The sequence below is a fragment of the Gymnoscopelus braueri genome (assembly GCF_963280865.1).
Source record: "Gymnoscopelus braueri genome assembly, chromosome: 4".
Lineage (NCBI taxonomy): Eukaryota > Metazoa > Chordata > Actinopteri > Myctophiformes > Myctophidae > Gymnoscopelus > Gymnoscopelus braueri.
This window is the reverse complement of record NC_137605.1, coordinates 1,989,792-2,016,550: the sequence shown is the minus strand read 5'-3', so window position 1 is coordinate 2,016,550 and position 26,759 is coordinate 1,989,792. Positions and strand designations below refer to the sequence as shown.

General features: G+C 41.7%; 1 protein-coding gene across 1 annotated transcript; it reads left to right on the top strand.

Moving 5' to 3' along the window:
* On the top strand, positions 1-25,265 carry LOC308084035 (uncharacterized protein). Its single transcript, XM_080426506.1, has 19 exons — positions 1-98; positions 6,904-7,025; positions 10,177-10,884; positions 11,409-12,104; positions 14,278-14,396; positions 15,518-15,998; positions 16,127-16,281; positions 17,816-17,864; positions 17,957-18,007; positions 18,116-18,157; positions 19,375-19,424; positions 19,521-19,573; positions 19,725-19,951; positions 20,672-20,925; positions 21,169-21,288; positions 22,104-22,242; positions 22,490-22,591; positions 23,189-23,443; positions 25,193-25,265. Exons 2-19 carry the CDS (start codon positions 6,917-6,919, stop codon positions 25,210-25,212), a joined length of 3,630 nt encoding a protein of 1,209 aa, XP_080282632.1. The 5' UTR covers positions 1-98; positions 6,904-6,916; the 3' UTR covers positions 25,213-25,265.
* Positions 25,266-26,759: the final 1,494 nt, after the last annotated feature.

Sequence of the window (26,759 nt, the reverse complement as noted above, 5' to 3'; positions counted from 1 at the left end):
GGCGCACCCTAAAGACGCTGCTCAAACTTAAGCAGGAAGTTTATAAAATAACATTCTTCTACCATCAAGAACAAACACCAATAAAAGCTCAATCTGAGGTAAGTCTTGTAAACCTGTTGTCTTGTTGTGTTGCTGTCGGTCAACTGCGGTCTGACAGAAACCTTGTATCTCCATATTTACACTTCTATGTTTTTTCTGTCTTTTTTTTTTTTTACCCAGTACTTCATGGTACAACAGTTTCACACAAGGGTAGTGAAAATAGCAGATCTACAAGCTCACAACGTGTTGCATCTTAACATGTTGTGAGCTTTTGGATCTGCTATTTCCCCTGCTTTTGAAAGTGGAAAGTGGTTAAATCTGTATTAACAAGAGCTCAGATGGGACGATGCACCATGACTGAAGAACATTTACATTGTTTATGGAAATACTGTATGGATTCAATACACTAGACCATACCCGGTGAAGTGCGCAGGCAAAAGTAGTTGCAAACGTGGGGTTATTGCACGTCCTACTGTACATACATACATACATACACATACATACATACATACATACATACATACATACATACATACATACATACATACATACATACATACATACATACATACATATATACATATATATATATATTCTGTCATTCATTGTACTTATATTATAATGAATTGATTACTACAGCAAAAATAATTATACAACACTGTTATTACAACTTGTACAACTATTATTTCAACTTAACAACAACAATATCATTATGTGCATGCAGATATGCACTTAAAGGGTGCACATTCAACAGTGGATAATGTATGGGCGTCCTTAACAAATAAACGCTCTCGACCATTCGTTGCGATCCGGGGCGACCGTGTTTAGGGGCGAGACAATTAGGCGCAGATTGCTCACCCCAGACCGTTCGGTGCGAGCCGGGGCGACCGTGTTTAGGGGCGAGATTGTGAAACGGTCGTATCGTTAGCTTGTACAGATTTTCGGAGACTCGACATGGTGTAATGGCTAGATGAGAGTAATTTTTGTGTCTCTGGTGGAGAGATTTACTTAAACGCGACGTGGTACCACCTTTGCACGAAAGGATTGCAGTGCATTTCATGCACACACTCTCACTCTCTCTCTCTCTCTCTCACACACAGCTCTCTCTCTCCCTCCCCCTCTATTTCTCTCTGTCTGTCCCCCCTCTCTCTCTCTCCAGCCATCATAAGCATGGCGAGATTGTCTGATTGAGACTGTCTTTGACATAAAAATGCGAATAAACAGCTGAGATTGTAACTTGGGCGAAGCACGTTCAACACACACACACACGCGCAGTGGTGTGTTCTAGTTTTTTTAGGTATACTATGATTATTCCCTGCCTCCCACACGCACGGCATGCGCGCGTCTATAATTAATTAAATGTAAAAAATTTGCACGCGCGCGTGTGTGGCCCACAAAAATATTGCATGTGCAAATTTTCGTGTGTCTCGCTCTGTAATGTCTGTCTTGCTCTCGTTCTGTCTCTCGTACCACTCTCGGTTCCTTGTTTGTTTTTGTTGTTGGCGCTGCCTGTCTCACTCTTCCGGGGCTTTACCTGCTGGGGCCAGTGTTGCCATGTCCGCGTATTAGAAGCGACTTTGGGCTTGTTTTTCTGTAAAGTTTTCTCGTAAAATGTTGGTCGTTGTGGGTTGCGTTTTTTTGGGGCTTGTTTCTAAAGTGTACTTGCTTAGGCTTGCTTCCAAAAATATTGTAGGTTTTAAGTGCTCATGTGGCCTAAGTTGCTTCTTTTGGGCTTGTTTTCATAGAACTGGTTGCTTATTTCTCTCGCAAAATCTGGCAACACTGGCTGGTGAATGAAATCACAGAAGACTCGTCCCTAAACACACTCGCCCCGGGTCTAATCCGGCGGCCTCTGTCCGCGAAATGAATGGGGGCGAGTGTGTTTTGGGGCGAGCGTTCCAGAATCGTTTTTTTTTACTCTCTCTCGCTTTGCTGCAGCACAGTGCACATTAACGCCAGTCAGTCAGCGCCGTCAGTTAGCGTATCAGAGCGTATCAGCGTCTCAGATTTTGAAGGTGTACGGTGTATGTTACTCGCCCGCCCCCTCCCCCCTCGGCCCGGGTCCCGTCGCAAACACACACACACACACACACACACACACACACACACACACACACACACACACACACACACACACACAGATCCGTAAGAATGCACTCAGAGTGGGCGGGGTCTATGGTGTGACAGACTTTGGTGTTGCCATGTTCGCCTATTGTAAGCGGTTTAGGGGCAATGTGGAAGTGTGTTTTTGGCGTTGGTTGTGAAAGTGCAGGTGGGTGTGGGGACGCGTGTAGATTGGCTGTTTTCCAAGAGGCAATGTATATGTGTGACGGTGCTTCGTTTGGCCTTCATTTCATAGACCTTGTTGCTTGTAGGGCTCGCTTCGTTTGGCCTTGTTTTCATAGACCTTGCTGCTTGTTTGTCTCGCGAAACCTGGCAACCCTGCGCAGCGTGATCTCCCATTGTTTGACACATAAACGGTAATAATAAGCTGAGATTTGATGTAATCGAAAAACGGGCTTCACAGTTCCGTGCACATGGTAATGGTCAATGGCTGTGCGCAATTTGAGATCAATAGCTTGGGGCACTGAGGAGAACCGGGCAGAAACATTTTGGGCTCAAGAGGTTCTCTCAGAGGTTACTAGAATTATATGTAAAAGATTGTGCTGATCTTAGCAATGGTGACAGAGTTAGTATTATGTCCATTTGAAGTGTTAAACACTGTTGTAACACTGTTGTAGTGTTAAACACTGTTGTAGTGTCACTTATGTGTGCAGTCTAGCTTTTTTGGTGTGACTATTCTCATGGCAGAGCCCTGAACTGTGTTTGTGTCACGTTTAGTGTGGATTAGAGCCTGTGGCCCCTAGTGGGACTATTATTTTTTATTATTTTTTTTACCCCTTTTCTCCCCAATTTAGTCGTTATGCCAATTAATTCCTCCGCACACACATTGTTGTGTTGTCACTGCTGTTGTATCCTACTGACTCACCTGCCATTAAGGAGCCCCCACCGGGGGGACGTAGAGCCTTCGTCTTAATCCTCCCGTCCAACATTCCCTGCTGCCAGGCTCCGCCCCCAGCCTTTAGGATTACGTGCAGTGATATCTTCCCTCCTCAGAACACAGGCTAATTGTGTTGGCGCTGGACAAAGCCGGCTGCACCACGGTGGATTTGAACCCACAACCTCCGTGGTGGAGGGCAGGTACTTTACCACTGAGCCACCCGAGCTCCTAGTGTGACTATTGTTTGTGCTAAGTTTGGTGTGGATTGGTCACGTTTTGTCCTATGGGGCATAACAGTGGCGGCCATTTTGTGATGTCGAAAGCCCATTCATTTCCCCCATCGAGATTTCCGAAACTATTTATATTCATTATTTTAAGCCTGGAACCAAGCCATCAGGATCCTGCTGAATCATGACACAAAATGGCCACCACTGCTATGTCCTATAACTCTTGAACCATCTTCTTTTACCTGGATTCCTTGGATTGTGACTTAATCCCCATATTGTGCCTGACTAGATTTTTAGCCATTAGCCATTTAGACTAGATTACTAGCCATTTTGTGTTTTCCTCAAAACACACATTTTTGTACAACTCCTATAACTGTTGTTCAAAACTCAAACAAATCTGTACATAATTATCTCTGAAGTCAGATTTCTCATATTCCATTCCAATTGTCTATAACTGCCTTCCAAAATGTGCAGGCCCTGGATGGGCAACCCGGCCTGGCAGAGACCTGCACCTTTCTAGTTGTCTCCGCCAGGCCGAAAGGCATGGCGAGAGAGTATGTTTTGCCCCCTGTCCGTCCGTCCGTGTGTCCGTCCGTGTGTCCGTCATTCTGTCCTTTTGTGTACAGCTAATCTCTGGCACCGTTGGCTTGATCGCAGCGAAACTGTGCACACACACTCCCTGGATGCCAGAGCAGAACCTCTGCCCCAAATTTTTCAAATTAGCCTTTTATAGCGCCACCAGGAGGCCGCTTTTTGCAAAACACATTTCTTCTAAGGTTGGCTTCCAAAGTTTGCAGGATTGCTCCGTTTTCAACAAAATGCCTCAAATCATGAACGCAGCTTGTGATTTCCGTGAGATTTCACACGCACATTCCCACTAGGCCGAGGAAGAAATGCCACTTGAAAATGTTCAAATCAGCCTCATGGTGGCGCTATAAATGGACGATTTGTGTTTTTAACTATAACTGCACCGATCTGCATGAAACTTTGCACGCACACTCCCTAGAGGCCAAGGAAAAGCAACTGCCCTGCATTTTTCACATTTGCCTTTAATAGCGCCACCAGGAGGCCGACTTATGTAAAACACATTTTTTGATATTAAGCCTTCAGAATTTATCCAAATTTCACACACATCGGTACACATGATCTCTATAGTCATGTGATCAAGGTGGATCTTTTAATATTTTCATATTCCATCCTGATTGGCTAACATTGACATCTAAAGTTTGCAGGAGTGGCCCGTTTTGAAGAAAATGCCACACATCATGAATGCAGCGTCCGATTGCGGTGACACTTTGCACGCACATTCGCACTACATTGAAGAACAAATGCCACCCTTTTAAAATTTCCCTATTATAGCGCCACCAGGAGGCCAATTTTGCAACACTTTTCTTTTTTATATTACTCCTACATATTCAAACATCATGCAAATCGGTACACATATAGTCAAGTGATCAAGATGGTTCCGTCCGATTTTTCATATTCCATCCTGATTGGCTAATTCCGAACATTGCTGCCCCACAATAACCTGCCTGACCTGGCGGAGACCTGTGCTCCGAGGAGCACTTTTTTTGCAGTTTATAATGTTTCTTAATCTTTAGCTCCACTAGTAAAGGTGCAGGGCTCTTTAAGAATGGTTCACAAAACAAAACCATTGTGCAGTGCAAGTGATGACCTATGACCCCTGTCACGTGACAGTGTAACATCAAACTATGTAGTTGGTATCTGTGTTATTATTCATGCTTCATTCATGGGTTATAGTTGGTATCTGTGTTGTTATACTGTTCAATCATTATTGTTTACATTCAGTCAGTTTGAACCACACCAAATAGGTTAGCTTCTTTCTAGCTTGTGACATGAGATGCTAGCTATAGTATGTTCTTAAACATGTTTCATTAATGTTGTTACATGAGCTGCTAGCTATAGTATGTTCTTAAACATGCTTCATTCATGTTGTAACATGAGCTACTACCTATAGTATGTTCTTGAACATGCTTCATTCATGTTGTAACATGAGCTGCTAGGTATAGTGGCCCTCATTTATCAACGGAGCGTATAAACCGGCTTATATTTTTCCATATATTCGGCCGTACACCAACGTCGAAGTCACATTTATCAATAAATCCTACACAGCCAATCCTGGCGTACATCAGGTCGGAGCTTTGATAAATCTCACGTCTGAAAACGAGCGTCATTTAAATAACACACCCTTAAATATTCTGGAAACACCCCGATTTTACGACATGAAGAACCGAAAAGAAAGAGTTTGGCCGGCTCGCCTCGCCTCGCTGCCTGTCAAGTCACACACACACACACACACACACACACACACACACACGCACACGCACACGCATCTCTCTCTCTCTCTCTCTCTCTCTCTCTCTCTCTCACTCACACACACACACACACACACACACACGCGCCCAACTGTGTTTTTCATGTAATCCGTACCGTAGCGGTACAATCTTTGTCACGTAGGCTTGTAGCCTACATGAATGACATATTATGATACCAATCACATAGCCATGAATGGAATACGTTTGTATATTAATTTATTTAACCCATACCGAGCAGTGCACAAGCAGTCATGTAGGATATTCCCGTGAGACTCGGACGGGCGGCAGTGATTCCCGTACCACCACGTTAATAAGAGATTGGAGCGTCGGGTTTATATCCTTAACCCAGCCAGGTTGTAGTCTTCAAAACTCTCTATGACATAACTCCATAACATAGGACAAGCTACTGTAAGTTTGTACACCTCACTGTCCATGAAAAGATCGTCGGGAGTCCCGAAAATGCGCTCGCAGAAGCGCTGTATATTTTGAAAATAGCAGATCTACAAGCTCACAACACGTCACGATGCGACCTGTTTTTGAGCTTGCAATTTTAAAATAGCCAATGCAACTGATCACTGTTAAAGCAGTTTGTTTAAATTACTTTATAAAATGTTATATTTTCACAGGGATTATTTATTAGTGTAGATATATTCTACATTTAGGAGTGGATTATGTGTCCAGATGCCTGTCAGACAGTCAGACAATTCTGCTCCGCAGGTCTAGAATGGAATAAACGGGTGCAGCCAACGTCAACAACTGGTCTCGACCAGACGTGAGATCTCAGCCTATGGTAGGATGAAGCCCACGTCAGGATATATTGATAAATGCCGAAAGGTGCTGTGATCTCGCCATACGCCCATTATTTGGGCTACACCGCGTTGATAAATGAGGGCCAGTATGTTCTTGAACATGTTTCATTCATGTTGTAACATGAGACGCTAGGTTTAGTATGTTCTTGAACATGTTTCATTCATGTTGTAACATGAGCTGCTAGGTTTAGTATGTTCTTGAACATGTTTCATTCATGTTGTAACATGAGCTGCTAGGTTTAGTATGTTCTTGAACATGTTTCATTCATGTTGTAACATGAGCTGCTAGGTTTAGTATGTTCTTGAACATGTTTCATTCATGTTGTAACATGAGCTGCTAGGTATAGTATGTTCTTAAACATGCTTCATTCAGCTAGTGATGAATTTTCAGTCAACAAGCAGATGCAGTTGATAGAAATCACTTTATTTTTCATTATCAGATGATAACTTAATGTTCAAATTGATTAAAATGACATTTTGTGTGTTTCCAGTGTGTAGGCTACAATGTTTTCCAAATGGAGGAAACGACGGCAGAGAAAGAAGGAACGGACGCAGACAGCTGAGGAGAAAGACACTTCACAGGATGGGATTCAGAGCAGTATCAAACCAGAAGGTGAAACATGATTTAAATGTTTCCTACAGAACCCTAAAGACCTTGTCACACATACAGTACAATTCAGACACGTTGTAGCAACACAAGCCAAAACCTCAGACGCATCCATTTCCCATGATGCCTTGCAAGTTGTGGGCAGTGTCAGTTTTCTGGTGTGTAGTTCATTTGACTTACATTGCAGTGTTGACTCACTGAAAGAAAACTACAAGCTAAATGGCTGCCAAGTGTGGTCAATGCAACGCACCGTCCTTTGGTCCTATCGGCTGGCGTCCGGTCAAGTTCCACCAATGTTGAGGTTCCATGCACACATGTGCTTCAGATGCGACAGAAGCTTCCCTGCCAGTGTTGCTAGATTTTGCGAGAGAAACAAGTGAACAGGTCTATGAAAACCGGCCCAAAAGAAGCCACCCGTTTTACCACTTGAGCACTTACATCAGCTATTTGAAAATTGCCGATCTACTCACAACTCACAACGCATCGCGATACGTTGTGAGTAGGGATCTACGATTAGATCGGTAACGGGTAACCAATCGAAATCGGCCGATATCGGCCGTAAAATGCCATATCAGTATCGAACCGATCTCAAAATAAACCCGATTATTTTCACCGATATTGATCGCCCAATAATAATGTGACCGCAGAGCAGCCAGTCTGCCTGTCTCTGTCTCTTTAAGAGAGTCAGCTGTGGCCCCTCCCTCCTCCCCCTCCTTCCCACACACTCTGCTGCCTGCCATGTCCCACAGACAGAGAGAGAGAAGCGTATAGTAGTCAAACAGCAAACAAACTCTTAACGTCCATAGTTCATACCCAGAACAGTCACAGAGGGTTTCTTGTACATCTTAAATTAGATTAGAGTAGTGATACTGCGGAGGATATATTTTCAACACAATGTGTATATTGCCTCTTTATTTAACATCAAAGTAAGTTGCACTCGAGTGCTTGTCAGCAGAAGCTGACTGACACACAGGGCTAATTTGAATACCTTGGTGAAATTAGCATTAGCAATTAGCAAAATAAGGTCGGACCGGGTCTAATATTTTTTAATGATCCTCTGTCCATTTTGGACCGGGTAAATTTTTTGGGACCCGTGCTACCCTCTAATGCGTGGCACAAAATATGTTCAGATGGGAGTCCGTGGAAAAATACATATTTATTTGAGGGTCCTTCACTCCTTGAAATGTTAGAGAACCATTGGTTTAAACAACATTAGGAAACAAGAAGCCCAAATAAACAACTACACTTTAGAAACAAGCCCCAAAAAAACACAACCCGCTACTACCAATATTTACAAGAGACTTTACATAAAAACAAACCCAAAGTCCCTTATAATAAGCAGACATGGCAACACTGTTCCCTGCTTCTCCGTTCACTTCCATTTTAAGAGAGAAAAGAGGCGGAGCCTGTTGACGGCACTGAAGCGTGTGAGTTCAACATTGGTGAACCTTGACCTGGGGTGACAACCAATAGGAAAGGTCGTGGTTTGACCTGCACTTGGCAGCCATTTGACTTGTAGTTTTCTTTCAGTGAGTCAACACTCCAACGTAAGTCTAAAGAACTACACACCAGAAAACCAACACTGTCCTCAACATGCATGTAAGATAACATGGGAAACACACATGTCTGACTGTGTGTTGGATGAGTTGGATGACTGTAACCAGACCCTGACCCTAAACCATGTATTTAATGTGTATAGACCTATTTATGTTCTCAGAAGCATTTATATTCATATATAGATATGAGTACACTCTAATACTGGGTTTTGGGTTATACAGTCAAGTATATTACATTTACAATGACTTGAATTTGTAAAACTGAATTATATATATTTGTTTACTTTACATGATGTATACCATATGAATTAATAATCATCAGAGTGGCCTGGACCCGCTGTCCAGGCACCTATAGGCTCTAAAGTAGCCTGACAGCGTGTCGCGGGTTCGAGTCCCGGTCCAGACGGCCTTTGCTGCATGTCACCCCCCATCTCTCTCTATCCTATCAATATAAATACATCTTATAAATAATACATATTTTAAAAAGAAAATAATCATCTGAGTTTGAACTTTGAATATTGGGGGGGGGGGTCAAAACTGTTTCTTTCACATAGCATAAGCTTTGTAAAAGAAGCTTAAATATAATATATCTAAATAACAAGTACATAAATGAATAATGGGCTCAATGCACAGCAGCCATATTAGAAATAAATTGGGCCTCTTCCTTACTTCCTTCACAGGTGTTACCAATGATACTAATGAAGGCTCTGTTCCATTTAATGTAGCACAGTGGTTCTCAAACTTGACAATTTCAAGGGAAAAAAAAAACTGGTCCATTTGTACACTCTCAGAGTTACACACCTGTAAGGGTTCATTTGGAACCCCCTCAAGGACCCATGAGGGTCCCTGGACCACACTGTGAGACCCACAGAGTGTTTCCAGTGAGTCAACACACTGACTCTGTTTGACCAGAATCATTGTAACAACCAGAATGGAACAGAGCCTTCATTAGTATCATTGTAACAACCAGAATGGAACAGAGCCTTCATTAGTATCATTGTAACAACCAGAATGGAACAGAGCCTTCATTAGTATCATTGTAACAACCAGAATGGAACAGAGCCTTCATTAGTATCATTGTAACAACCAGAATGGAACAGAGCCTTCATTAGTATCATTGTAACAACCAGAATGGAACAGAGCCTTCATTAGTATCATTGTAACAACCATAATGGAACAGAGCCTTCATTAGTATCATTGGTAACAGAAACATGTCTTCTACAATCACACAGATAGATGGCAGTGTTGAGCTCAAAACACAAAATAATATTTCTGCTTAAACTAGTTACAACGATTATTTTAAACTTTAAAAGGTAAAACAATTAGCAAATTTCAAAATAATTTGTGGTTAGAGAGTCATGTGGTTTCAGGGTTTTCACGAGTGAGCTACAGACGATTCATAACTGTTGAAGTTGATGTGGCAATAAATGATTGAATTGAAGTGCATTCAAGAGTATAAAGTATAAAATGTAAAATGTTATTTAACTGAGATATTATATGAACCTGTAACCTAATGTTTAAATGCCAAATATATCAGTGCAGAGATGTTGTTTGAGCATAATAATAATATTTATGAATATTATATGTATTTTTCCAACCAGGGAAGAACAGTGACCGGTCAGAACTGAGAATTGTTCTGATTGGGGGGAGAGTTGAAGTTGAACCCAGTGGAAAGAGTTCAGTAGGAAACATCATCCTGGGCAGAGATGTTTTTGACACAAACAGAAGAACAACTAAGAGTGTCATGAGACAAGAGGAAGTGTCAGGCAGACAGGTCACTGTGGTGGACACTCCAGGATGGAGGTCTTATTATCCCCTAGATCTGACCCCTAAACTGACTCAGTTAGAAATCCAACAGAGTGTGAATCTGTGTCCTCCAGGACCCCATGCCTTTGTCCTAGTGATGCCATTGGTCATCCCATATCTAGGAACAGGGATGTCAGCAGAGGAGCATGTGAATCTCCTCCTCAGTGACAGAGTGTGGAAACACACTACTGTGGTGTTCACTGTAGCTGATAGAAACAACATGGACACTGATCTCATTAGATCTGACTCTGACTTCAGATCTCTTATTGAGAAATGTGAAGGGCGCTTCCATGTTCTTAACATCAGAGACAGAGGAGATGGAAGTCAGGTCACAGAGCTGCTGGAGAAGATAGATCAGATGGTGACCAGTAATGGTGGTCACTATGAGACAGAAGAACACGTCTCAGAGGAACTGAAGGAGAAGGAGACAGCTATCAGAACAAGAGCCGAACAAAGGAGGACAGATGGTCAGAAACAAACACCTGGACTTCCAAAACATATCGGTATGTTTAGTTTTATTCTGTTAAAGGGAACAACATGTTTGGACATAAATCCTAATGTGAGCAAAAAACAAACATTAAAGCTGGTGTCAATATTTTGTGAAAATATTCATTTTATATATCGTTGCTGTCAAGTGGAAAACATGCAAGTCCAAAACGTCTCTTTTTATTATCTTTAAATATTTTAAATATGTGAAAATAGCAGATCTACAAGCTTACAACGCATCGCATTGCGACGCGTTGTAAGCTTTTTCACTACTTTTGTTATTTTCACTAATTTCGTGCGACACTCTTGTATGATGAAGTAGAGTTGTGAAAATGCATAAAAAGTTGAAATATGGAGATACAAGGTTTCTGCCTGACAGCAACGATATACAGATAGCTAAACTAGCCAATTTACAATATAACAATGCATGTTGTGATCTTGTAGATCTGCAATTTCTGCTGTTTTTGGATAAAAAAAAGAGTGACACCAGCATGTTGAGGCTTTATGATGAAGTTAAAGTAAACTATGTTTTCTCTGACAGGACTGACTGACCTCAGGATTGTGTTGTTGGGAAGGTGTTGGTCTGGGAAGAGTTCAGCAGGAAACACCATTCTGACAGGAAGGGTTTTTAAAGAGGGTCAGAGGTCAGTGCAGTGTGAGGTGAGACAGGGTCAAGTAGCAGGGAGACAGGTGACAGTGGTGGACTCACCAGGCTGGTGGTACAACAGTCCACTACAGGACACCTCAGAGATGGACAAACTGGAGATCCAGAACAGTGTGTCCTTCTGTTGCCCTGGACCTCATTCTGTTCTTCTGACGGTTCGTCTTGATGAAGCATTCACCAAAGCAGAGAGAGTAGCGTTAGAGGAACACATGACACTTCTGTCACCCAGCGTATGGAGTCATGCTATGGTACTGTTCACCCATGGAGACTGTCTGGGAGAAAGAAGCATTGAGCAGCACATCGAGGCTGAAGGAGAAGACCTCCGCTGGCTTGTTGACAAATGTGGGAACAGGTTCCATGTCTTCAACAATCAGCAGAGAGATGACACTCAGGTCAAAGAGCTGCTGGAGAAGATGGAGGAGATGGTGGCAGGAAACAGAGGTGGACACTATGAAGATGATGGAGATGTTTCACTGAAGATATCAGAGAGGAAGAGGGACATAGAGGAACATGTCCTGACATTCATGAGCAAGACAAAGAAACAAAGAAGTGAACTGAAAGCTCTGCTTGAAGGTAATGTTTATTACGTCTGTCTGTCTGTCTGTCTGTCTGTCTGTCTGTCTGTCTGTCTGTCTGTCTTTAAGCCTATAAATCTGGCTGGTAAATTAATAATAAATCATTTGTAGTTGTACTACTACTACTACTACTACTACTACTACTACTACTACTACTAATACTATTAATGCATTTGATTTATATTGCACTTGTAATACCTAAGAATGCAGCTCACATGCTGTAGAGTAACAGTGCAGAAATAAATGAGCAATAAATTAAAAGCTAAAATTAAAACCACTAGACCATACCCGTCGGGGGATATGAGCACCCAAAATATGTGCAATGTGGGTAATGTGCTGTGAACAGACAGTAGATCAGGGATGGAAAGTGACTTGGTACCTGCAACACTTGCAACACACACGCGCGTCCCGTCGTGGAGCCACAGGCTCATAAACAGTTCCAACTGCCGGAGCCGTCCCTCGTCGCGAACACACACACACACACACACACACACACACACACACACACACACACACACAACCGTAATAATGTTTTCTTAGTGTACACGGCCCGTAAATGAAAGTCCTTTATAAGTTTAAGCATGTTCTCTGTGTGTGCGTGTGCCAGACGGCAACAGTCTAACAGAGTGGGTGTATGGTTTTGACACATGCGCAGTTCGATCATTCATCCCATAGCTCAGGGTGGGGGGGAGGCCGGGGCGTAACCATGCCGACGGCTGTAAGCATGGTCCCATAGCCTGAATTATTTGACGTAAAGCGCTAATAAACAGCTGACATTTGGGGAAAGTGAAAAACGGGTTCCGCTGGTCCGTGCACATGGTAATGGTCAATGTCTGTGTGCAAATGCAGATCAATTACAATTAATTACAGACACATAACACACAGACACACACAGACACATAACACACACACACACACACACATAACACACACACACATAACACACACACACACACACACACACACACACACACACACACACACACACACACACACACACACACACACACACACACACATAACACACAGACACACACACACACATAACACACACACACACACACACACACACACACACACACACACACACACACACACACACACACACACACACACACACACACACACACACACACACACACAGACACATAACACACAGACACATAACACACAGACACACACAGACACATAACACACAGACACATAACACACAGACACATAACACAAACACACACATAACACACACACACACACACACAGACACACACAGACACATAACACACAGACACATAACACACAGACACATAACACAAACACACACATAACACACACACACACACACACACACACACATAACACACACACACACACACATAACACACACACACATAACACACAGACACATAACACACAGACACACACAGACACATAACACACAGACACACACACACACACACACACACACACACACACACACACACACACACACACACACATAACACACACATAACACACACACACACACACACACACACACACACACACACACACACACACACACATAACACACACACACACACACACACACACACACACACACACACACACACACACACACACACACACACACACACACACACACACACACACACACACACATAACACACACACACACACACACACATAACACACATAACACACAGACACATTCTTGGGGACAGAGCTTTGTTTAATTATTGTAGGATGTATATTAGAGGAACTGACAGAAGGATCAAAAGGTTCTTATTGAACAACAGTAAAGCAGCTGCATGTCAACTTTGTTATTATTATTATTATTATTATTATTATTATTATTATTGTTGTTATTATTATATATTCACAGTGTTTATGTGAAGGCTGCTGTAAACTGTTAAATGTGATGTTATGACTGATTTAATGACCAACAGATTAACATCTTCAGAGATTATTTTATGAATTTTCACCACATTAACATAATTGATCACATGAGAACATACAGTATAATACTAAATGAGTGATACATTAGTTCTACTGTTCTGTGCTCAGTTCACACACAATAGTTTATAATAATTCATGAAGCTCAATCTCTGAATCCAGGTCCTAAATATTTAAATCAGTGTTCAGTGAACTAATGTAGACTTTGTGTTTGTCAGGAGAACATCTGGATCTACTAGATGTGAGGCTGATGTTGGTTGGTGGAGAGCAGGATGACAGGAACACAGCTGGAAATAGAATACTGGATCAGGGTGTGTTTACAGAAACTCTATTCAAGGTGAGTAATATTATTATATGAATGTGATGTTATAATGAATGAGCTCAAAGTAAACAGTAAAGAGATGAAATATAAATGTTTTCTGATGATAATGTTAAAGGATCTGCTGTCATTAATGTTTAAACACCTTCACCCTGGCATCACAACATGTTTCACTATTTTATCAAAATAAATTCACAATTAGTTTTAACATGTTTCTGAATGTTTTGAAAATAGCAGTTCCACAAGCTCACAACTTGGCATCACATCCCAGTGAGCTTGTAGATCTACTATTTTCAAAGAGCCAAAGTATAAAATAGGACTTAAGTGGTTAAAACATTTAATCAATGAACTGTCAGTGATCAATACACACAGATGTTCATCTCAAATGTCAAAATACGTTATTGTCTATTCATTACACTAAACATGAAAGTGAAAGTAGTCTTCAGTATTCTGATAGACAGTTAATAATTAAAAACACTGTTAAACACATAAGTCCTACTTTATACTTCATCCTATCATGGTGTTGCTTGAGCCAAAATATTCAATCTCATTTTGCTATAACATGTTCATCTATGATTATTATTGGATGGATGGAGGGAGGGAGGGAGGGATGAATGGATGGATGGATAAATGTAGGGATTGATGGATTGATGGAGGGAGGGAGGGAGGGACGGACGGATAGATAGACCTTTATTGATATTAATTTAACTCAAAGTTTACTAAATGTATGAAAATGCATAATTTTTTACACAATCAGAGTTAAATGAACACAGATGATTGTACTGTATACTTCATACATATATGAACTGTATGCTACTTGCGATTATTAACCATCTTCATATTATTATTAAGGGTGTTAAATTATTCCATATATTTAATTACTGTTTTATTTCATTAGTTGTAATGTTCTTATGACAGTCAGACTAAGTCAAGTAGAATAATTCAGTGAGATAAACTGTGTAAAGATTAAGAGGGAATTCTTCACTGAGGACAGAATAGAAAGAAGGTTTAGATGATTATGACTAACATACAATAATAACCTCATATTCCAGGAGTTTAAATCCCTGACTAAACTGACACAATGTGTCAGAGAACAGAGATTATTATGACTAACATACAATAACCTCATATTCCAGGAGTTCAAATCCCTGACTAAACTGACACAATGTGTCAGAGAACAGAGCCGAGTTGCTGACAGAAATGTGAGTGTGGTGATCTGTCCAGACTGGTCGACTACACCTCCATCACAGAAGACCAAAGACGTCCTTCTACACGGTGTGACTCTGTGTTCTCCTGGACCCCACGCTGTCCTGGTGACTGTTGATGTCAGGTCCAGTTTCTCTGAAGCTGACAGGAGATCAGTGGAGGAACACATGGAGCTGCTGGGGGACAGAGTCTGGAGAGACACTCTGGTTCTGTTCATATGGGGATGCTGGCTGGGAGGGAGACGCGTTGAGGAGTACATAGAGTCTGAAGGAGAACCTCTGAGGTGGATCCTGGAGAAATGTGGCTTCAGGTATCATGTTCTAGATGGTCACAAGTGGGAAGTAGAAGTCACAGAGCTGCTGGAGAAAGTAGAAGACATGGTGATGATGAATAGAAGACTCATTGGACTTCAATGTGAGATGGAGTCCTCTAATGATAATAATAATAATAATAATAATAATAATAATAATAATAATAATAACAATAATAATAATGATAATAATCAGTTCTTAAATGTTTAAATGTCTTGTTGTCTTCTGTAGCAGTGAGCGGTGGAACACCATCTGAATACCGCAGGTCAGCTGAAAAGAAGGTCTCTGATTGGCTGCTGAAGGCAGATCCTGGACCAATAGCGTCCTCTTCAGGATATGGCACCATGAGTGAAGCTCCAACCCAGACAGACGCTGACGTGATGAGTGTGAGAGATGAAGATGTTTCATAGAAGAAACTTAAAGGAGTAGTTCACCCAAAAAATTACTTATTTTCTATCAATTGCACACCCCATGAAGCCTTGAATCCATGGATTTATTTTTGTTTTTGTGGCATTCCTAAGACAATAATTTGATTCCCGTCTCCTACCGGCTAATGTATCCGGTAGGAGACTCAAAGTAGATTATTTGTGTCTCCTACCGGACACACACCCGGTCATCAAATTATTGGCTTAGGAATGCCACAAAAACAAAAATAAATCCATGAATTCAAGGCTTACTGGTAGTGATGCGCGGGTCGGGTTTTTTCATGACCCGCCCCACCACGGAACCCAACCCGCCTCAACCCGCCCCGCGAACCCATATATAAATCTATGGCTCAAGTTGCAGGGCGGGTTGAGCCCTGCGGGTCGTACCTATAATTCTGTAAAATCAAGGTTAGAAAATAATCTTCAAGTATACACCCCAAGTGTATTCAAACTGTTTTATTGTTATTATTCTTATTCTTATTAGGAATTAGATTTTTTGATTTTTTTTTTGCGTGTGAGAGCGGCTGACCCGCTCACCTGCTGCCTGCATAATTACCTCTGAAATCCTGACTCGACCACCCGCGCCGCGGGTTGACCCGCGGGACCCGCGGGTAACGGGTCAACCCGCGCATCACTACTTCATGGGGTGTGCAATTGATAGAAAATAAGTAATTTTTTGGGTGAACTTCTCCTTTAAGTTTGACATCAATCACACATTTAAATTCTTATTCTTTCTCAAAGGGAAATATTTGCACCTCTGTCTTAATGCAAGGATACATAGGTTGAGTACAAAACGTAATAACTCAAAATGTACATGATCTCATATATCTAATTAATTAATAAGTAATGATTCAAGTAATTGTCCCTAGCCAAGAGAAGAGAAGAGGTGAAATTAAAGGGGAAAAGAAAAGAAAATACAGCAAAAAGAATCATATAATGAAATTACCTACATAATGTTATGAAAATCACATCCAACAAACGTCTCATAACATCACATTAAAGTTAAATCCTCATTCTGACCGTTCAGAAACAAGTTCTGTAAAGTGAAAATCAACAAAGCTTCACTTCTTTTTAACAAGTGATGGAGCTCGCACAAAAACACATTTCACTCAATAAAATGATTCTGATTTAGATCCTGAACAATCTCTATTCATGTCATTTCTCCATCATAAATGGTCTTTGTAAGAACTCTGATTCATGTTTATATTTTATTAATGTCATTAATGATCATTGTAAGATGTTTATTCATGTCATTTATTGGTCATCGTTCTTGGCCCCCACTATGTCCCCCCTGTATGTCCATAATAGACCAATCAGATATCAGTCCTTGGACAATGGACATCATATTAAGTGAGATAAGTGATTTGCCAATCATCAAGAATCCATAGAACAGCTGAACTGGGTTCAAGATGCTGTAGCTTTCTGAATGTAAATGTCTTAGACTGGCTGAATCTGGCTGAACGTTGTGTTCATTATTCTGCCTCTTCATTCTTAGGATTCATCTATGAATGTGTCATCAGAGGAAGAGGAGGATGAGGATTCTGGTGAGAGACATGGATCATATCATTATTTTACACGCTAAAAGCCTCCAAGCTGCCTCTGATCACTAACTGTCCTCTGTCTTTACTCTCTACAGGAGACTGGATGAAGATGATGAAGACGATGAAGATAGAAAGTGGAGAGGAAGGTAAACACATATATAATAATCAATTACATGATGAACTGTGTGTTGGTGTGAATACAACATGAAGGATTACACACAACTAAATGTTTTCTCTTTAATGTCTTCCTGCAGACTCAGAGCTCCAGAAAAAGTACCTGGATGATTGTGATGATGGTACGTGAGAGATGAATACATGTATATGAATCTATAAATCACAGTTATGCTGCTTTCACACTGGGAAACATTTACAAAGCTGATAAATGCAGTGGTGGAAAAAGTACTCAAATGTTTTACTTAAGTAAAAGTATCAATACTGCAATCTAGAAGTACTCCGTTACAAGTAAAAGTCAGGAATTCAAAATTTACTTGAGTAAAAGTACAAAAGTATTGGTATCAAACTGTACTTTAAGTACCAAAAGTAAACATACTAGTGGAGTAGAAGTAAAAGTACTGGAAATTGGAAATACTCCGGTAAAGTCAAAGTACCGTAACCCATTAAGACCGGGAACGCATCTGTGTCATTTTTAGATAGCAGATAGCAGATCTACAAGCTCATAGCGCGGCACCGAGTGCCGCTCTATGAGCTTGTAGATCTGCTATTTTTGAGGGGGAAAAAGCCATGAGAATGTGTGCAAATCTTTCAATATATTTATACACTTTTAACTTGTATCTTTAATCCTGGGGGGTCCCTGGAACAAATCTTGGGGGTCCTTGACATGAGAAAGTTTGAGAACCACTGATATAGCAACACGTTTTTTCAAAAATCAACTGTTAGGATTTAGAAGACATTTTGTAAAAATCCCCCAGAAGCAAAGATTTGAGTTAAAAAATTTCGGTGCCGCGCTATGAGCTTGTATATCTGCTATTTTTGAATAGCCAAAGAAATCTAAAAATGACACACACATGCGTTCCCGGTCTTAATGGGTTAATATACCTTAATTAGTACCTTAATTACAGTACTTGAGTAAATGTACTTTGTTACTTTACACCACTGGATAAAAGTGACAAAAGATACAAAGCTACAGATCCATGCAGCCCGTCTGTCACTGTGTCTCTGTTGAAGTGTTGATCAACACGCTTGTTGACGTAAAGCAAGGAAAATATGAAGTCTGTGTTTATAAAGAACAGGGAACAGGCTGAACATGAATGGTAGCCTATAGACGAATCCACAGACGCGCTGCCTGTAGCTGCCTGTAGGCGGCCATTGCTGCGGTGTCGCGTCCGCGGAGCGTTGACACCGCAGCAATGGCTGCGCCCAGGGCAGCGCTCTGTGGATTCGTGTATAGCTTTGTATGTCAGTGTGAACACAGCATAAATCAACACGTTTGATGTGAAAATATCCAAAATGTCAAACATCTTGTATGAGTATCTGTTGTTTTGTGTTCCTCCAGACGAGGCGTACTCAAGATCATGCTGTGAAACATGTGAAGACGTCCAGCAGGTCTGTTTGTTCAAAGCAGAACCTCTTGTTGATATGAGTATGTGTGGCTGCTGCTGATCCTACATGATCTGCTGTGTTTGTTTGTTTGTTTGATAGAGCTACGGCAATGAGACCATCGTTCCTGAGAAGCTCTCCAGAGGACGTTTGCAGTGAGTCTGGACATCACTCTGACATCATCTGCCTTCCTGGTTTAATACTATTCTGATTCCTTATGAGACTGTGTGTGTGTGTGTGTGTGTGTGTGTGTGTGTGTGTGTGTGTGCGTGTGCGTGTGCGTGTGTGCGTGTGTGCGTGTTTTAGGACTCAGCTGGAAGGAGAAGGTTCATATGAGTGTGCGTTCACAGGCTTGATATTTGAGGCGTCAGAGCGCGTTGAGGTGCTTTATTCCGTCCTGTCCTGGTCCAAGTTCAGCAGGTTCCTCCAGAACCCTTGGATGATCGCTGGTCCCATATTCAACGTACAGACGGTCAACAAGGATCCATCTGCCCTCAAGTCCATCCAGCTCCCCCACTCCCTGTGCCTGGCTGGTGAGAAGATGCTGCCTCTGACATATTTAATAATGACTGTACAGCTAATATTAATTAATAATTATATTTGATTTACCCAAATCCACCCAAACTGCGGTTATCCGCGGCAACCACGGCTAGAAACCGCGATCCACATATCTACTACCGATACGAAGTCGATACACTTATTTGTTTTAGCTCATGCTCATTTGATTTAGCTATTTTGTCTCATCTGTTTAAGGAAATAGGTAGCTGATATATTGTACTTTTACCTTAGCGCTAGGTATACTCTTGGTTGCTTGTTTTTGCAGAAAATGCACTAAAGACTTCTGGTGATTAGTAGTTTTCATTCCCTACCTATGTTGAATACACTTATTGTAAGTCGCTTTGGATAAAAGCGTCTGCTAAATGACTGTAATGTAATGTAATGTACTACTGTAAAGCTAAACATCTTCCATGTCTAATATTTTTTACAATAGGATGAATCCAAACCACCGTATCCTATGTTTTTGTTCCACTGTTATCTGTGTTATCTGTGTTATCTGTGTTATCTGTGTTATCTGTGTGTTATCTGTGTGTTATCTGTGTGTTATCTGTGTTATCTGTGTTATCTGTGTTATGTGTGTTATCTGTGTTATCTGTGTTATCTGTGTTATGTGTGTTATCTGTGTGTTATCTGTGTTATCTGTGGCCTCCATGCATTCTCCCTCCATCCTTCCTCCTCATTATCTTCACCTGCAGGCCAGGGAAAGGAGAAGGTATTTGGTGTTCTACACGTCACTGGCAAGAATCCCGTCATTGAGAGAGTCCAGTCCTCTGGCAGTCATCTGAAGTGGCCGGTGTCCTCCCTGTCACCCGTGGGTGTCATCGTCCTGGACCCACAGCAGATGGAATGCCATGGAGCGGTGCTGGTCTACGAGGATCTGGGGAGTCGTATTGACACTCACATTTTCCGCATCTACCTCGCCCCCGGCTGCAGCTCATCACATATTAAAGTGAGGAGGGAACCAAGATGGAGACACAAACATTTAGCATTGGGACAAAAATAAATGATAATAGGCAAAGCCATTTTATTTGTATAGCACAAGGAATAAGAATGTCAGCAGACCTGCAGTTTTCTGGGACTTTGTATCACCAGATATATGGTTCATAAAAACCAAATGCTGTCTCTTTTTGCCTCACCCTCCTTCTCATCTTCTCTCATCACCTTGTCCACATGTTGTCCTTGTGTGTGGCAGGACATCAAGAAGAAGATGAAGAGGGGACATTTCTCTACAGTTGTCAAGAATCCCTGCTGTCTCCTGGGAGAGAGGAACTACCACCTGATGAGTGAGCCAAGTGGGGAGATTGATCCTGAGGTGTGTTTGTGTGAAGACAGGCGTAGCTATCAGAATCAGAATCAGAATCAGAATCAGTTTTATTGTCACATCACAGGTTTACAAGGTAAAAAAGTGGGTGAAATTATTTTTTGTACATCGTTCCCATCGCAACGTTAGTTTCCATAGAAAGAAGAGGGGGGGGGGAAGAAGAGGGAGGGGGGCAAGTGGGAAGGATATCAAAACAAGAGAGCAACAGAAGGCCAGACAAGTTATCTACATATTTACAAATTACCTGAGATAATAAAAACTAAAAAAAACTAAGGTGCCTGAGCATAGCAGCAATGTATTGTATAATGTGCATGTTATACTTATACTGTGCATGATAGACAATGGACGTTAAGGTGCTTAGAGGAAAAGGAGCACAATAAAAAAAGACAAAAAAAGTCAGTGCGTTATACATGGGATTAAGGTGCAAAAGGTCAGTGCGTGTCCACCTAGGGTGGACTGACCCTAGTATAATCCGCAAGTAGCTCCATGAGGGAGTGCAACAAAAAGTCATTTGTACCTGGTGTTGTCCACAGGTGTGTCCGAGGGGGGGGGGGCTAAAGTCCAAGTCATTGTCCCTGGTATAATCCACAGGTGTGTTCAGGAAGAGCCAGAAAAGTCTGCCCCGTCTGCTGTCAGGCTGCTGAACAAGGCCTATGCCTCATTCAGGCTTATGCCCCATTCAGCATTCTGACAGCAGCCGGATTGAAACTACACCAGAACCTGGTGGTGGAACTCTTGAACATGATGTATGTATTTATTATGAACGTGTGATACAAGTTCATCATTAATGTTATGTGTCTCTGCAGGACTTGCCATTCACCCTGAAATCAACTGTCTTCAAAGGATACTTTGAAGCATACTATGAGCAGCAGCCACTTCCTTTCAAACTGAACCTCAAAGTGAGTGGTTCTGATGCTCCTGCATGGACTGCAACCATTAGACAAGGTACCTACCGTCTGTACACAGTCAGCTGTGTGTGTGTGTGTGTGTGTGTGTGTGTGTGTGTGTGTGTGTGTGTGTGTGTGTGTGTGTGTGTGTGTGTGTGTGTGTGTGTGTGTGTGTGTGTGTGTGTGTGTGTGTGCACAGTCACCTGTCTACTGAATGGCTGTGTTTATATTGTTCTTGATCATAATGTGTGTAACTTTGCAGTGTATTTCTGAATGATGATGCTTATCTTTTGTTCTGCTGTCAGATGACTTGTTTGGCAGCAGCACAGAGAAAACACCAGGCAGACTCCAACGCAAACGTCAAGCTGACTTTGGTCAGCTTGGCTCGAGGAAAATGCCGAAGCATGGTCAGTTTGATTTGCAATTTAATAATGATTATGATTGGGTTTACTTTGTGTGATATCAGGGTTTTCAGCATTGCAGAACCAGACAGTTATTTCCATCTCTCTTACAGTCACATCACAGCACAACTCTCTTATTAATGGTGAAATACTAATAGGTCTGCCTTTAAGAAAATACAACTCCATGTTAGGTAATAATAGGTTTCATCTATTGTTTTAGTTAAACTGATAGTGAAATAGGAAGCATTCCCAGCAACAACACGTAGGCATTTGATCAGATCTGAGGAAATGTAAATGCATTATTATGAGCTGGAACAGCAGCAACCACTGCTTTGAAAACCAGTCCTATTATCTACCCAATATGAAGGACCGGCCCAAAGTATTTGCATTGGTTCTGCAATATTGTTATTATTTTAAATTTCAGAGTTGTTTCCACCTTGTTAGCCCCTTTATTGAATTTAGATGTCACCAGCTTATCAGTAGAATTTAGATGTCACCAGCTTATCAGTAGAATTTCATTAAACTTTAACAACGTCATTGTACCTCTTCATTGCTGAGGGCAGAAGTCCATTAACATCATAATCTATGTTTTGTTGTTGACAGACATGAAAGCTGACTTTGTGAAGAAGAACTGGGGTTCCCTGATCCAGCGTGTCACAGGGGTTCTGTGTATAGCAGACGAGCTCTTTGAGAAAGACATTCTCACCACTGAGACGTACGACGAAATCTGCCAAGTAACGCCCCGGCAAGATCAAATGAGAAAACTGCTCATCGTTCTGCAACGAAAAGGAGCAACGGCGATATCAGCGTTCTACGATGCTCTGCTGAAACACGACTCGTGTCTGTTCAGAGATCTGGGTAAGAACCAACACCTTCAAATCCCTCTTTCAGTCCAGTCTGTTTGTCACTATTCACTGCCTCCAGTCCTTTTCACACTGATGGACGTGTTATGGCTCAATACAGCATTCCTTTAGCCTCCATCAGAACCAGCTTTAAATGTCACATCACAGGTTTACAGGTGTCAAGTGGAAAATATATATTTTTTCATCCACGCTCCATCATTTAGTAGTTTCTGTGAGAAGATAGATGTAGGGCAGGCCAAGAAATAAAACACAGGATAGAAACTGGTTAAATAAACGTAGACATATTTACAGACAGCGTATGTGATAGCAGGGTCCTGAACTCTCTGGCTGCTTACAATCTAAAGGAAAAGAGTCCAAATCAACACACAGTGACACAAACGTTCTCCTGCGTCTCCACTTTAAACCTGTAAGACCTGGAACGCATCCGTGTCATTTTTAGATGTTTTTGGCTATTCAAAAATATCAGATCTACAAGCTCATAGCGCGGCACTCGAGCTTGTAGATCTGCTAATTATTTTTTATCGTGAAAATGTGTGCAAATATTGCTGAATATATATATATTTTTTTTAAAGCTAATATTTTTAACTCAAATCTTTGCTTCTGGGGGATTCTACAAATGTCTTCTAAATCCTAACCGTCTTTTGAAAAAAACGTACGTTGCTATAATCAGTGGTTCTCAAACTTTTACATGTCAAGGACCCCCAAAATTATATGTATTTGGCCGTGGACCCCCATCTCAAAATATGTTGTTCCAGGGACCCCCCAGAAGCAAAAATTTGAGTTACAAATGTTTGTTTGAAAAACAAGACCAGGAGACCTGGTTCTGCCAGACCCAGAATAAATTCCTTTTCCTTTTATGCCCATGTATGGACGAAAGGGGGACGAAATTGGCTGACTCTATTCAGCACTGTGATTGGCTAGCGAGACACATGATGACATTAATAACCTATAAATAGGATTATGCACTTCAAAAAATCAATTTTATTTAAGTGAGCTCCATCACTATGGGGGACGAAACTTGAACCCTCTTTTATGCCCATGTATGGACGAAATAGGGACAAAGCCTCATGTAGGCCGAACCATTGGGTCTGGCAACAAATATATATATTCAAAGATTTTCACATTTTTTCACCATCTAAAGTGAAACCGATGCGTTCCTGGATTGAATGGGTTAAACTAGTAAGTGTTTACTTACTGTGTTCTCCTGAACACATTCTATAGAGTATAAGGAGTTCTGGGTAATGTAAATACACTTTAACAGCCTTAACACAAACTAAAGCAGGGGTCTTCACCAGGGGGTCCGGGACCCCTAGGGGGTCCTCAGAGTTAATACAGGGGGTCCGCCAAATCTTTGTGTTATAAGATTTCTTTTTTTTTTTACATTAACCACTTGAACCCTAGCATCACTTTTCTGAGGATAACTTTAGCCAAAAATAGCAGATCTACAAGCTCACAACGCCTCGTGAGCTTGTAGATCTGCTATTTTTTGGCAAAGAGGAATAGGTGTAGAGGGAAAAAAGATCAGGCCAAGTAATAAAAAAAAAGTTTAATCTGAAACACAATTTTATATAGAGGGGGTCCCTGCTTCATCTCTTTCTCAGCTAGGGGGTCCTTGGCCTGAAAACATTGAAGACCCCTGAACTAAAGTCCATCAAATGAAACATAAAACCAATAGATAATTAATTAAGGCAGTTAAAGCTGTTGTGTGACACGTTTTGTTTGTTTGTTTCTTATCAAATTCCAGCAGAAAGTTCCAGTTTATAATCCTGCTGCGTTACCTCCAGGCTGACCTATGACCTCCAGACACATCCATACAGACCCTTCTCCATCCAGACACATCCATACAGACCCTTCTCCATCCAGACACATCCATACAGACCCTTCTCCATCCAGACACATCCATACAGACCCTTCTCCATCCAGACACATCCATACAGACCCTTCTCCATCCAGACACATCCATACAGACCCTTCTCCATCCAGACACATCCATACAGACCCTTCTCCATCCAGACACATCCATACACATCCATACAGACCCTTCTCCATCCAGACACATCCATACAGACCCTTCTCCATCCAGACACATCCATACACATCCATACAGACCCTTCTCCATCCAGACACATCCATACAGACCCTTCTCCATCCAGACACATCCATACAGACCCTTCTCCATCCAGACACATCCATACAGACCCTCCTCCATCCAGACACATCCATACAGACCCTTCTCCATCCAGACACATCCATACAGACCCTTCTCCATCCAGACACATCCAGACACATCCATACAGACCCTTCTCCATCCAGACACATCCATACAGACCCTCCTCCATCCAGACACATCCATACAGACCCTTCTCCATCCAGACACATCCATACAGACCCTTCTCCATCCAGACACATCCATACAGACCCTCCTCCATCCAGACACATCCATACAGACCCTTCTCCATCCATACACATCCATACAGACCCTTCTCCATCCAGACACATCCATACAGACCCTTCTCCATCCAGACACATCCATACAGACCCTTCTCCATCCAGACACATCCATACAGACCCTTCTCCATCCAGACACATCCATACAGACCCTTCTCCATCCAGACACATCCATACAGACCCTTCTCCATCCAGACACATCCATACAGACCCTTCTCCATCCAGACACATCCATACAGACCCTTCTCCATCCAGACACATCCATACAGACCCACGGCTTCTCCATGGAACCACCATGAAAAAACACGGCCAACTCACGTATTAGAAGACAATATCAGTCACCAGAACCAAGGACGTGTGTTTTCTAACATGGTTAAAATGCAGTTTGGAGTTTAATGGGCTTATACAGTATAGTATGTATGACAAAATATCTAAATATTGAATCAAGCAACTTAAACATTGTCTGGGGTAGACGATAAAATGAAGTGTTTTAAAGTGAAATACCCCTTTAAGAGCTGTTTACGTTCCATAAAACAGTAGTTATGATGAACTAGAACAACAACGGTGGGGTTTCCAGGCCCATGTTGCAGGGACTACAAGCCATAACGGACTACAAAGCCTCCAACAGAACCACTTCACTCCACAAAGCCTCCAACAGAACCACTTCACTCCACAAAGCCTCCAACAGAACCACTTCACTCCACAAAGCCTCCAACAGAACCACTTCACTCCCACATGACCTGAACAGCTTCTATGAGCGTTCTGATGTGATTCAGGACCACCAGAACATGAACAGAACCTTGTTGACTCACTCAACGAGGAAACACATCAAGTCGTACAGATTGACCTGAGAAAAGTTTTTA

Bases quoted from the DNA above. Each gene is read 5' to 3' on its own strand.
- LOC308084035 (XM_080426506.1), top strand. From the start codon at position 6,917: ATGTTTTCCAAATGGAGGAAACGACGGCAGAGAAAGAAGGAACGGACG. The intron at 19,425-19,520 runs GTCTGTTTGTTC...TTTGTTTGATAG, and splicing joins CATGTGAAGACGTCCAGCAG to AGCTACGGCAATGAGACCAT. The intron at 22,243-22,489 runs GTACCTACCGTC...TTCTGCTGTCAG, and splicing joins GACTGCAACCATTAGACAAG to ATGACTTGTTTGGCAGCAGC.